The 13,850-nt window shown below is 37.4% G+C and overlaps 1 protein-coding gene across 5 annotated transcripts in view; it reads left to right on the top strand.

Annotated features, from left to right (window-relative positions):
- PPP3CC (protein phosphatase 3 catalytic subunit gamma) overlaps positions 1–13,850 on the top strand; it is an 87,510-nt gene that overhangs the window by 57,798 nt on the left and 15,862 nt on the right. For all 5 annotated transcript variants that reach the window (XM_053668071.1, XM_053668073.1, XM_053668070.1 and 2 more), the window contains exons 6-10: positions 448–587; positions 3,933–4,010; positions 4,096–4,190; positions 7,951–8,076; positions 8,800–8,871. In XM_053668071.1, coding sequence (XP_053524046.1) covers positions 448–587; positions 3,933–4,010; positions 4,096–4,190; positions 7,951–8,076; positions 8,800–8,871 — 511 coding nt within the window. The remainder of the gene's footprint in view (positions 1–447; positions 588–3,932; positions 4,011–4,095; positions 4,191–7,950; positions 8,077–8,799; positions 8,872–13,850) is intronic.

The following is a 13,850-nucleotide window of genomic DNA, read 5'->3' as shown; positions in this document are numbered from 1 at the left end:
AATGGTTGATTTCCCTTTTGAATTAAATGACTGTATATACCGCTGTAAGATTAGGATGTAATGGGTCCTTTTCTATAGAATGGTTAGATAACAAGGATGTTTACTTTTTCAAAAAAATGCAGGATAGAGAAAAGCATTCATAGGGAAAAAGTAGGTTTACAGATGAGTACATAAAAGTTTATTCTTGTTTTCTTATTAATTGTTGTATTATTTTTCCCTATGAACTACAAGCCTACTTATGTCCCACCCTGTATTATAAAAAAGGCTAAAAATTATGTATCTAAATTTGTTAAATGTTCATTTTCTTGCAGGAAAATCCTTTAGGGGCTTGTAGCCTTCTCTCCTGATACGTTCTTGTGGGTAGGAGGGTTTTTTAGCCCATACCAGTTTTCAGAAGCTCTTTTGCTTTCGTGATTTTTCTTCTTTTGGCTTTTGCTTGTCTTCTAGTTAGACAGGTTTAAGGAACCTCCAGCCTTCGGGCCAGTATGTGACCTGCTTTGGTCTGACCCCTCAGAGGACTATGGCAATGAAAAGACCATGGAGCACTATACCCACAACACCGTCCGAGGGTGCTCTTATTTTTACAGGTAAGCAGATCCTCGGAGTTACAAAGTTGGGCCCAGTTCGATTCCCAGTGAGGGCACATGCCTGGGTTGTGGGTTCGGTTCCCAGTCAGAGTAAGCACAAGAGGCAACTGATCAGTGTTTCTCTCATATCCATGTGTCTCTCCCTCTCTCTCCCCCTTCCCCTCCCAATAAAAATAAATAAATAAAATCTTTCTTAAAGGAAGAGTTATAAATTTGGGAAAGGATATGGCAATATGTTTAATCAAATTAAAGTAGTTTGTATTTTGATACAGCATCAAAATGGATTTCTTTTTAATTTTTTACCTTTTTAATAGTTTTTTATTGATTTTTTCTCTTACCATTTATCCCCCTTGTAACCTTTTCCAGCCCTACCCACTCCTCTCCCTCCACAGTCACCACACTCTTATCCACACCCATGAATTCTTTCTCTTTTTTGTTTGACCCCTCCACCCCTTAATGTTTAATAGAAGGCAGAAAACTCTTGTTTGTTTCTTTTGTTTTTATATTTATTAGGGGTTTTGCTCTAATAAATATATATACTGAACATGACTGAGCAGGACATTTTGCAGTGCTTCAAGTGTGTCGTCTGACTCAAAATGATCTAGATTTTTTGTTCCCAAACATCACCTAGAGACTTTTTTTTAGAAAAGATTTCTTGGCTCTTCCCTGAGACATTCTGACTCAGTACATCTGACACGGGGCAATCCGGTCATTGTTTTTTGAAAGCTCTCCAGCCTTTGGAACTACTGGTATAGGCAGAGATATAAAAAGAACAGTACGTTGTGAACTCAGGACATTTCCTGGAAGTTGGCTGTTGTCTTAAATCTCATATGTAAGCGTTCAGTGTGCTCGGCCACTCAAAAGCAGGGGCATATAAGGAGGTTTGAAGTCTAAATTTTTTAACCCTAATATTTTATTATGACAAATAATACATGAACTTAGTTCTCTAAAAACCTGTTAATTGCCTAGGGTAATCCATTCACTAAATGAAATCCACACACAAACAGTAAGAAGCCTCATTTTTACCATAGTTTTAATGTTCTTTAGCAACTATTTTTTATTTTTTCCTGCCAGCTTTAGCAGTGACTAATGTGATAAAATCGTCAAAATTTGACTTTGCTTTACACTGCTTAAAATACTTCTTTATTTTCAGCACAATAAAAATTGGTACAACTTCTGTGGAGGTCCACTTGGCGATATCTCTCTGTTATAGACGCCCATGGCCTTTGATCCAGAAGTTCTAGTTCTAAATCATAATCCTGTGGCTATGTGCTTGATCTTCATTATTCACAAATTCTAACTTGCATGTTTTCCTGCTTGCTAAGATTTATTTGTCACCCCAAATCAGGGCTCGCAGCACTTTCACAGCTACTCACAGACGTGGGTGTGCACAGAGGGACCAAAGCTGTGTCAGTCCCGTGTGTTCCCAGTAGAGGTGGGACAGGAGTCGCTCTGCCTCCTGCTTCAGCCCTCGTAGCTGTAAGCAGGTCTTCTTTCTGAGGCCTGTGTAGTGTAACATTTTCCACGTTTTTTTGTTGGTTATTTTGCCGTTTAAAACAGCCGCAAGCATAGTACTGAGGTGCTGTCTTGTGTTCCCAAGCGCAAGAAGGCTCTGATGTGCCTTGTATAGAAAATACCTGTGTGTTCTATAAGCTTGGTCCGGGCATGAGCTGTGGTGCTGTTGGCCATGAGTTCCATGTTCATGAATCAACACGACGTATTATGTATTAACAGTACAAATTAAACAAGGTGTCTTTACTCAGACACACATAGAACAAAGCTATTTATTGATCGGTTGATGAAGATGTTGTGACCAAGAGAGGCTCCTGGGACCCTGACCCTGTGTCTCCCCTGGGAGCCGTGCGGTATATCAGTGCTCACTGACTCGGTGTCTGCAGCCACTTCACAGAGCAGAGCTGCTGCGCGCAGGTGGCATCGCTGGGCTTGCACGTGTGAAATGTCTGTTACAAGGTTATTTGTTGCTCCGTTATTTATGATAAAAGATTTAAAACTACCTAAATGTTCAGTAGAAGACCATTAAATGAATTATGGTGTATCCAAACAATGGAATGTACCAGAAAATGCAGTGAGGCTGTTTTTTAAAAATGAAAAAAGAAAATAAACCCTTTGTATGTTGGTATGGAATATTCACTAATGTAAACTGAAAAAAAGATAGAGTGCAGAGCTATGTGTTCCATCTGATAATATTTCTGAAAGTCGGGGTGGGCATGCGTGTGTGTGGGTAACTGCTTAAAGGTGAATATAGTGTCTCAGAAAGTGGACTCCAGGGAATGGGGGCATTGGCCGCCTCCAGGGTAGTGGAAGGATAGAAGTAGGAAGTAGAGAAGCGTTTCACTGTACCCTGTTTTGTGTCTTTCCATTTCATACCGTGTGACCATTCATGTAGCCTCTTTTAAAAGCTAGTGTTTTCTAATGAGCACAATAAGAAACAAAGATTTAAACATAAACTAAGTAATTAACAGTTGGATAATTCCAGGATAATTTGTATTCTGTAGTTCCTCTTATCAGGTATTTGTTATTCAGAAAGATAATAGTACTAAAGAATATGTTAAGAGTAGATGCCAGTATCATACCTTTCATTAGAGTAAGGTTGGTGTAATACTTACACTTATGCCTAAAATATTAATGCATAATATTATGTTGGTGTTGATATATCTATGAGGCTTTAAGTGGGTTCTTAAATTTTTCTAACAGTTTGACAGTTTGAAAACTGCGTGTTCAGTTTCTAGCACCTATAAATACACACACACAAATCGCCATGCTACTTTTTTTCAAATATCAGGACACAAGATAGCAAGAACAGTTTTTGATGTTATGCTATTATTGTTACGGATTAGAACAAAAAAAATTAAAAGGAAGAAGCCCCGTTTCTGTCCTAGGATTGTCTAGTATCTGCATATGTGACCTAGAATGAGGGATGTTAGTGAAATGGAAAAACAAATGATGATTGCTAAGCTATTGATAAAAAAAGTTCAGAGGTATAGAAAAGCTATGATTTCAAAACAAAGTCAACTCATGCCATTCTAAGTTATTCCCTTTCTCCTATTAAAAATCAGTTGTTTTTGCCCTGGCTGGTGGGGCTCAGTGGATTGAGGGCTGGCCTGTGGACCAAAGGGCCATTGGATCGATTCCCAGTCAGGGCACATGCCTGGGTTGTGGGCCAGGTTCCCCAGTAGGGGGCACATGAGAGGCAACTATACATTGATGTTTCTTTCTCTCTCTCTCGCTTTCTTCCTTTTCCTCTCTCTAAAAATAAATAAATAAGATCTTTAAAAAGATATCAGTTTTCATTCTGGATTTATGTTTTCTAATTATCTTTTGCAGTTACCCCGCAGTTTGTGAATTTTTGCAGAATAATAATTTGTTATCAATAATCAGAGCCCATGAAGCCCAAGATGCCGGGTAAGTTATATTAAAACGGTACTAAATATCACTACCAAGGTTTGCCTTTGATATCAAGACAGATGGGCTATTACCTCTCTTCCAGGTATCGGATGTACAGGAAGAGCCAGACCACAGGCTTCCCATCACTCATTACAATTTTCTCTGCCCCCAATTACCTAGATGTCTATAACAATAAAGGTAAAGGAGTCCAGCGATATTTGAGTTTGAATTTGTGAGTAAATGTAAACTCTCGTTTAACTATATGTATGTGTATGGATATTTTAAATATATATATATATATATGTATATATATATATATAAACTTTGAACAAGGGAAAAAGAAGTTTTAATTGAGATAAAGGCCAGGAAACTCAGAGTTTAGACTACTGCTTGGTTTTCATATCCTGAGAGGGCTCTTGGTACAGATCAGTAGTGACCCTACTAGGTCTGAGTTGTACTACTGAATGAAAATATAAGAAGAATAAATTATTCAAGGTTGAAGTAAGAACCATCAGCATAAATTATTGGTTTAAGTGAGTTTATTTTATAACAGTACCTCAATAAAATATTACTATTTGGTGTTTTAATATTTGTGAATTAGTAAGTTATCTTTGCTCTTGCTGAAGAATGGTATAGGTAAAATGAGTAATATACAAAAAGTGGGGAAAAAAATCTTAATTTTAGTCCAAGCCCTTCCAGAAACTAATAGCGTGACTTCAGGTAGATCACATAATCTCCCTAAGCTTCACTTTTCCATAGAGAAAAAGAAGGCTGGATATACAGATGCCTTCAGGGCAAAATTCGTCTTGTAAAATTTTATCCTGTAATTGAAATCTTTTTTTTTTAATTTAACTTTTATGAGTCATAGTTCCTCAGTTTTGTTTCAGGACAGTGGTTCACCTGAAAAGTTCATGCCTCTGCAACTATTTTGTGTTTATAAAGTATGACTATAAAATAATAGAACTTTTAAACAAACATGCCAGAACATACATACCCAAGTGAGTATTGTCCCTTTAAGTAGTTAACCTTGGGAGGCTACATGCTTATTCCAACAATGCTGCCGTTGTTCAGAACGTTTGTGGAACTCCTCTTTTGGCATTGCCTTCAGAGTCTGCGACACAGTCTTTTGATAGTATCCACAAAGATGGGAAATCTTCGTCCTTTGAGGGTGGATTTGATTTTTGGAACAGCCAAAAGTCATTCGGAGTGAAGACTGATAAATAAGGTGAGTGATCAAGCTAGCTGATATCATTTGGGGTCAGACACAAGGTATGATCATAAGGTAATGAGACTGGTTTTCCTTGTGTTGCTTAGAAAATAGCTCTGGAGGCAATTCCAAAAGAGGAGTTCCAAAAACATTTTGAGTAATGGCAGCATCTTTGGGTTAAATACACGGTAAGGCAGCAAGGTGTGTGGAAGAGGGCACTGAACTAGCAGTTGGAAGTCCTGGTGCAGTCCTGCTTCACTGAGATTCAGTTAACGAGCTACTTCCCTTTGCATTTAAGTTCATTCCACGTTTAACAGCATTTCCCTGAGCCTCAGTTCATCTTTAAAATGCCTGTTATATGGGGTTGAAGATAGGTTGGAATAATACAAGTGAAATTAAAATCATCAAATTGTAAATTGTTATAATATGGTAACATTTTATTGTTACTGTGCCTGGTGCAATTATATCAAAGGACCATGCTCATCTGATATATAAGGTCTGTGTGTTTGTAGTTGGTGGTTTCTTAAGTCTCGTTACTTTATAGTCATACCTTGTACACGCAGTTGGGGAAGGAAGTGTAGAAGAGGTGCACGATGTCCCGCTGTTCACTCGATGTAGACACGAGCTGTGGTTTGGCACAGCACCTTTAAAGCGTGGCTCTCTCATCTCAGCACACCCTTCGGTGACTTGCTGTTCATTTTTAAAAAGCTTTGTTTTTGACTTAAGTTTTCTCCCAGCTTTATGTTTTCTTTTTACGTCTTGTCATCCTTTTCTGAGTCTTAGCTGTCCTACAGTGCTCTGGCTCTCCCTAATTCCATTTTTTCTTGGAATTTTTTCCCCCTAATATGCCCAGTTATATTAGTGGCTTGGTTTTGTTCTTGTCTCCTCCCGTCTGAATGGTGTGCCCTGCTAACGTTGCTAAACTTCCTCAGGGACCATTAGTGGTTCCCGTCTTCATGTCTGTGAATACTCACCCATCTCACTCCCTTTTTAAACTTACAATCAACCGTGTTGACTGCCCGGTGGATCATCACGTGCTAAGATGAACCATGTTGCCTGAGTCAGCAGCTCCTTGTCTGACTGCCAAGTCACTTTTTGCCCCATTCTAGTCTGATTTAGTTCTTGTTTATTTATTTATTTATTTTTCACATTTTAAAAATTGTTGTTGAAATACAGTTGTCTCCATTTCCCCCCTAACACTCCCACCAACCCCAGCCATCCCAACTTCCCACCTGTGATCCTACCCCCCTGTGGCTCTGTCCACGTGTCCTTCATGCACGTGGTTTTGTTCTCGATGATCCCTGCAGTGAGCTTTGTGGTCACAGTCCTTTCCCCCTGAGTTTTCTGTTGGCTTTGACATGATTGGTAACTTTATCTTGAAACAATCTTCTTCCTCTTGGAAGTTTCTTAAGCATTTTTGTAGGAAGAGGCAGAAAATATGGCCCCTGAAATAATCTCTGGTAGTACGTAGTTATTCCCCATATACACACCTTTTTTCTTGAAAGAGACAACTCCTCTTTCTTTGGCTGCAAGAGCCCTTTCTTGAACAACCTGTAGACTTATTGGTACCAAGAGGTATTTCTTAGTTCCACTGATTATGTGAAAGACCCTTAAGTCATGATTTTTCAAGATTTCTATTTCTGTTTTTTGTGTCTACTAGAAACACACCCCAGAGCAGTTTTTAAGGTCTAATTTCAATTGCCCACTGTTGAGACCCACCTGCCACCCCTTTTCCCTAGACCGAGGAAACTCTTGAATGGTTATATATTCATGTAACCTAAACAAAATACACAGTCCACGAAAATAATGGAACATGTACATTGTAGTCAGTGTTAGATTTGTAAGAGCTAGACATTCTGTTTTCATGTATTTTTCTTTATAATCTATGGTGTACATTTTAGACATTCAGTAACTTAAACGTGAGAGCACTTGGCTGTTCTGTGATAAGCAGAGAAAGAGTAATCAGGAGATGACCTCCATCTGTCATGTCTAGAGAGCTGTTGTACCCCGGTCTGTGTATGATCACAGGGAGAATAATTGAGAGAATAATACAAACAACATTGCATTGCTGATGGTGAAGAGAAAGGAATTGAGCAATAAAACTTTTTAAATATAAAAAAATAAGTTTGGTACCAAAATATATGTATAAATTTATGAACTGGTTAATATTAAACATAGAATTTAGCAATATACTGACTGTGTATGGGAGAGATGAACATTTTTTTATATCTACTATATTGTATGTAGAGATTATTTAATCTACTTTTGAACTTTATAAATTACTCTAAATTTACTATCTGTCAATAACTCCCAAAGAGTTTATAAAATCTTTGGCTCTGACTAATGACTAGCAAAACAGACTGTGTCCATTGAGTGAGAAATGTTTGCCCTCAAAGGAGAGCTGCAATTTTAACTATTTAGCATATAAAGGGAAATTATGACCGGTTTTCCTCAGGTAGAATGTGAGGTTTCCCTTGGTAGTTACTGTGCAGTGACTCTGTGAAGTCACAGAGCGCAGTTACCTTTGCTCTTCAGGTAACTTTGTTCCTTGGGATAATTCTTAAAAGAATGAAATGTATATAATTGTAAAATGCTTTGAGATCTCCCATCCACCCTTAAATGCTGAGTCCTGAACTTACCAATGGAAAGGGAGTCCCTGAGCTCTGTGTGGCCAGTGCATACTGTGCAAAACACTCCAGTTGCCATGTCTTGTTCCTCTGTGCCAGAGTCTCTTGCTTTTTACCTTTTTAGCTGCTGTGTTAAAATATGAAAACAATGTCATGAATATCAGGCAGTTTAACTGTTCTCCACACCCCTACTGGCTTCCAAACTTTATGGACGTTTTCACGTGGTCTTTGCCCTTCGTTGGAGAAAAAGGTAAGAGAGCTAAAGCATACAGACCGTCAGTTGTCTTAACCAGTGGCCAGAGCACACGTTTATATTTGCATGAGTCCTTCAGTGGTTCAAAAATGTTTTTCAGAGTTGTCAGAAGTGTTTTCTAGTTTTCCTTTTTAATGAGGATTTTTAAATGGCACTAATTAGCTTTTCAATGATAAGTTTAGTTCATTATGCTTTTCTTGTTCTAAATATCAACTTAGAGTAGCTGTCCTGCTTTGATGAAGATGTTAAAGTGACATGTCACTATGCTGTTCCTTCAGTGACTTCTTCAGTGACAGAGAGATTTAAACAGGAAATGTTGTCCTTAGAATTTTATTTGTGCACCTGTACAAATATAAAATAAGCCTCCTGGACATAGGCCTCGTGGCTTAACCTCTTTGCAAAATGGGAGGAAGCCATTAGTAAGGTGCATATTAGTGAAGAAAAGGCTCTGGATAGTAGTCCAATGACTCAAGTAATTATGCAATGGAATCTTCAAAGATTCCAGGCTGTTTCTGGAGTAAGTAACCTCCCCAAATTTTATATAAACTAGAAGGTGTGTATGTGTGTGTGTGTGTGCGTGTGTGTGCGTGTGTGTGTGTACTCTGAATCATTTTAAATATATTTGTGTAACAAGTATGTTTATTTAGATATCCACATCATTTCAGAGAAAGTACATTAATTAATCGTGTGAATTTGGGGCTACTTTGTTTTATCTTACAGTCACAGAGATGCTGGTCAACATTCTGAACATATGCTCTGATGACGAGTTGATTTCTGATGATGAAATTGAAGGTAAACTTGCCTTTCCCGCATTTGAACTACAAATGAGGAAGTCTTGGTTTTGTTTGAATTTGTTTTGAATAATTTTTTCTTATTAAAAAAAGAATTGTGTTTAATGGAAAAATACAGGAAGTCACAAATAAGAAAATAAAGGCACCCATAATTTTATCATCTCAGAGATCCACTGATAACATCTTGGTATATATGCTACGTTAGCTTTTATCTTTGCATATATTTTTGTGCTCTCTGCTTTCTTTTTAGCAAATATGCAGTAGTATCATGACATTTATGTGTGTACGTTTATCATGACTTTTTTGTGTGTGTACTAAGTTTTAATGATTATGTACTTGTCCATGTCAATTAATCAACCCCCTGCCTCTGGATATTGGATCTTTTTCCAACTTTTTGTTTTAAGCTCACAGTTTTGAGGTCGTACAGATAAATCTTTGCACATTCTGTCAACAACCAACCTTTGTCATATGCTTGATCCTTGCTCTCAATAAGCTGATGTTCTAGTGGGGAGAACAGATAGTAGATATGTCAGATATTGACCTGTGATATGAAAGGAAAGAGAGCAATTCTAGGAAACGAGCAATAACACTGTTTTGATTACTGCCACAGAGTAAATTTCTAAATTAAACACCTGCGTCAATTAGTGCTTAAACTTTTGATACCCATAACCTCTAGAAGGGTTGTACCAGTTTACATTGTGTGTGTGATGCATAGTTCACAGTGCTTTTCCCATGCTGTTTATTATAATTTTGTAGTCTGTGTGTTTTTAATTTTAACTTGTATTTTTATGATGATTCATGAACATTTTTTTCTTGTGTTTCTTGACCATGTTTATTTCTCTTCTGTGAATGTCAGTTCATACCTTTTGCCCATTTTTCTACTGGGTTATGTGCATACTTGTTTGTCTGTTTTTCTTCTTGTTGCCCTTTGAGGGATCTTAATACAGTAACATTTTCTTGCATGTGTAGCCAACTATTTTTTCCCTAGCGTGTTGTGGGAGGTTTGATTTTAAAGGTAGGCCCTAACTTACCAGAGAATGCAGAAGACTCAGGAAAGATGATGGCACTTAAGCACAAACCTCTAGCTGTCTCGTCCTCTCCAAGCTCTGGGCTAAGGTGTTCACTCAGCTGTTGGGATAAACCGTCTACACACTGGAGAATGCCTACCCTGCCCAGAGAAGGCAGAGGAGAGTCCTGCGCGTACCTCCACTTCAGATTCCACGTCGGAGGTGCAGAGCAGGGGCGCAGGGCCCGTGAGCACCTCTACTCATGAGATAGATGAGCACCACAAGGGACATAGTTCTTGAGCAAAAAGTGCAGCCAGGAGAAACTTAAAACAAAATAAAAAATTTAAGTTCGTGGAAGGTGAAATAGGTAAGAAATAGATTTAATAAAATTTACATTCAGATCAAAGTGGAAATAAGTTTATTGTGAACTCTATTATATGTATCAAAAAAGGATTTTTGATTATCATGAAGATATGCTTATAAAATTATGCCAAAAATTATATACAGAAATATTTGTTGAAGTATCACCTGTAGTAGCAAAATAGTCAAAACATTCTACACGTCCCTCAGTGGAGGGAAGGGTAAATCAATTACAATCTCTCCATAGGATAGATACTCTCCATGAAATATATTTATGCAAGTCTCCTTTCTACCTTTCTCTCCTGGTTGGCTCCTGTTCAACTTAACCTAATTTTCACTAGATCCAAAACCTCTCCTATCAATGATGCGAACTTCTCCTCTTCTCCTTACCACTTGATAGAGTTGAAACTTTGCCTCTATTTAGATTATTATAGTATTAACATATTCTACCCCCACTTAACTGTAAACTCCCTGAGTGCTGGAACAAAATGGTTTTTGCTCACCAGTGAGCATAGTAGGTAAATATTTGTTGTTAGATTGAATGATATAAAGTGCAACTACTAAAAAAAATGTAGAGCTCTATTGGGGGATGATATGGAAAATCTATTAGATACTCTATTAAATGCAAAAGTAAATTGACAGAATCCTCTCATTTCCATTTTTTATAAAGTATATGGATATAAGATGACATATATGGTTCAAAAGTTTGTTTTTGAGAGGAAATGAATAATAACTTTTTAGGTTAAGAAGGTTAATTGAACATACTTCTAATTTCATTTCTTCCTGATGCCACACTAAAACCACAGTACAATTTTAGTTTTATTGAAGTGGTATAAACTAAAGATTTCTACTTTATAATGCCAGACTAGATGGTTTAAATCAACCCTCTTAAGACAACTATAAAAGCTAGACAAAATAGTTTTCAAACTTGCTTTAAAGGTATTCAGAAAGCTAACAAAGTAATAAAGAATTACCAGGTTGAGATCTGGAAAAAGACGTAAGTCCAGAGAGGTACAGCCAACATTTGAGATCATTTCTTTCCTGAAGACATGCATGAATTTCAAGAGGGGACTCAGAGGTGGAGCAGATCTCTTGATGAAACTTAAAAAGCTGGGGTTCATGGCTTCCCAGGGTACCGTGAGTGCCAGTAAGCTTCTACTCACTGGTTTGAGGCCCACAAAGGCTACAGCTCTATAAGAGTAATAAGGGTTAGCTGGAGATGAACCTTCAAGTCACTTCAATCCCTGAAATTTAAATAAGGTGGTAGTAGGAACCTGGAGAAGCAAACCCCTCTAAACTAAGATAATATCATGTAGGACCTTAATTACTACAGAGACTTTTCTATGTAATATGTGGCTCACACCAAAAATAACTAGGCATACAAGGAGGCATGATGACGTGAATGACCAGCAGAAAAAGGAAAAAACAAAAACAGATTACAGATTTTCCAGATATCATCAGCCTTATCAGACCAAACTTTAAAGCAACTGTGCTAAATCCTGGCTGGCGTGGCTCAGTGGATTGAGTGCCAGCCTGTGAACCAAAAGGTCCCTGGTTTGATTTCCAGTCAGGGCACGTGCCTGGGTTGCCAGCCAGGTCCCCAGTGGGAGCCACGTAAAAAGCATCCACCCATTGATGTTTCTCTCCCTCCCTCCCCCTCTCTCTAAAAATAAATAAATGAAATCTTTAAAATAACTGTGCTAAAAGAAAAAATTGCTTACTGTGTTCAAGAACGTGAAAGACTACACTGAAAATTTTAGCAGAGAACTATAAATTATAAAAGGGGATGTAACAGAGTTGATAAAAAATCAAAAGAAAATTCTAGGAATGAAAAGCAAAATAACATTAAAAAGCTGAACAGATTAATTAACAGCATATTTAGTAAAACTAAACAGAAAACAAATCAACTAAATCAGAGGACACAATCTAGAATAAATGACAAAGAGAAAAAGTACCAAGAACAGCACAAGAGACAGGTGATACGGTGAAGGGGCCTCTCACCTGTGCGTTTGGGGCCGCAGGACAGAAAGACAGCAGCCAGCAGAGGCAGTAGGTGAAGAGAGAATGAACAAGAAAGTCCTAAAACTGTGAGGACATTAAACCACAGATTAAGAAGCCCTGTAAACCAAAGCAAAGTGGACACAAAGAACACAACACCTAGGAAGCACATCATAGGCAAGTGCTTCAGATGAAAAACAGAAAGACTCTTTAGCCCTGGCTGGTGTAGCTCAGTGGATTGAGCGCGGGCCTGTGAACCAGAGGATCGCGGTTCGATTCCCAGTCAGGGCACATACCTGGGTTGCAGGCCAGTTCCCAGCAGGGGACGCACGAGAGGCAACTATACATTGATATTTCTCTCCCTCTCTCCCCTCTAAAGAAAAATAAATAAAATCTTAAAAAAAAGAAAAAAAAAAGAAAGACTCTTTAGGCAGCCAGATGAAAATTACTTTCCAAAGACAACAATTAAACTGACAGGAGATTCTTAATGGAAACAATAGAAGCAGGAAACAATGTAATAACATATTCAAAGCACTAACAGAACATATTCAAAGCACTAACAGACAATAACTGGTAATTTAGGATTCTCTAGCTGGCAGAAATACCCTTCAAGAATGAAGAGGGAATAAGCATTTCCAGATATCCTACCATTAAAGTATTTACTATTGATAATTACCAGGAGACCCACACTAAATGCGATTCTAAGGAATATCATTTGAGCCGAAGGAAAATACAAGATGGAAGCTTTGAGTTTCTGGAATAAAGAAAAATAGTAGAAAATATGTGGGTAAGTCAACTGAATGTAGACTTTATTAAACAACAATAATAATGTTTTACTGGGTTAAAAGACAATTAAAATAAGTGGCAATAATAATTGGCAGTGGGATAAATACAGTTACAGTTTGTGAGTGAAATATATGTATTATCTGGGAAGAAGGGAAAAGTGTGTGTGCACGTTGATAAATGAGAGATGCATATTCCAAACTCTAGAGCAACCTATAAGAAAAGACATTTGTTTGGGTTTTTTAGTATAGAATGTCTAAGTTATAGAAAAATAGAATGATGGAAAGTAACCCAGAAGGAGGCAAGAGAGGAAGGAAGGTACATATAGCAGTAGGACAGATAGAATAAATTATGATAGATATATCAATAATTTTATTAAATGTAAGCAGATAAAATATTATCAAGCAGGACTTAAAAGAAAACCTTATGGTGTTTTATAAGAGACAGGTCTAAAGCGTAAGGATACTTTTGCAAGTAAAAGGAGAGTAAATACATAATCAAACACTAACCAAAGGAAGACTGTTATAGATAGATTAGTATTACATGAAGTAGACTCTAAAACAAAAAGGAGATGTAACAATTTAGGTTTGTATGAAATTAATAGCATGGCTTTGTAATAGATAAAGGAAACATTAAAAGAAGTGCAATTAGAAATATCATCCAAATGATAGTGGGAAATTTTAACAAGTATGTCTCAGTAATTAGTGAATAAGCAGACAAACAAAATCAGGATGGTTATAGAAATTAACACAGCACAATTAATGAACTTGACCTGACTGTCAATTATACATGAAGATCTTATACACATCTTAACTGCAAGGGATTCGGGAAG

Source organism: Artibeus jamaicensis, unplaced genomic scaffold (assembly GCF_021234435.1).
Source record: "Artibeus jamaicensis isolate MK-2021 breed Jamaican fruit bat unplaced genomic scaffold, CSHL_Jam_final contig_477, whole genome shotgun sequence".
Taxonomy (NCBI): Eukaryota; Metazoa; Chordata; class Mammalia; order Chiroptera; family Phyllostomidae; genus Artibeus; species Artibeus jamaicensis.
Note: the sequence above shows the minus strand (reverse complement) of the source record. Positions and strands in the feature narration are given on the sequence as shown.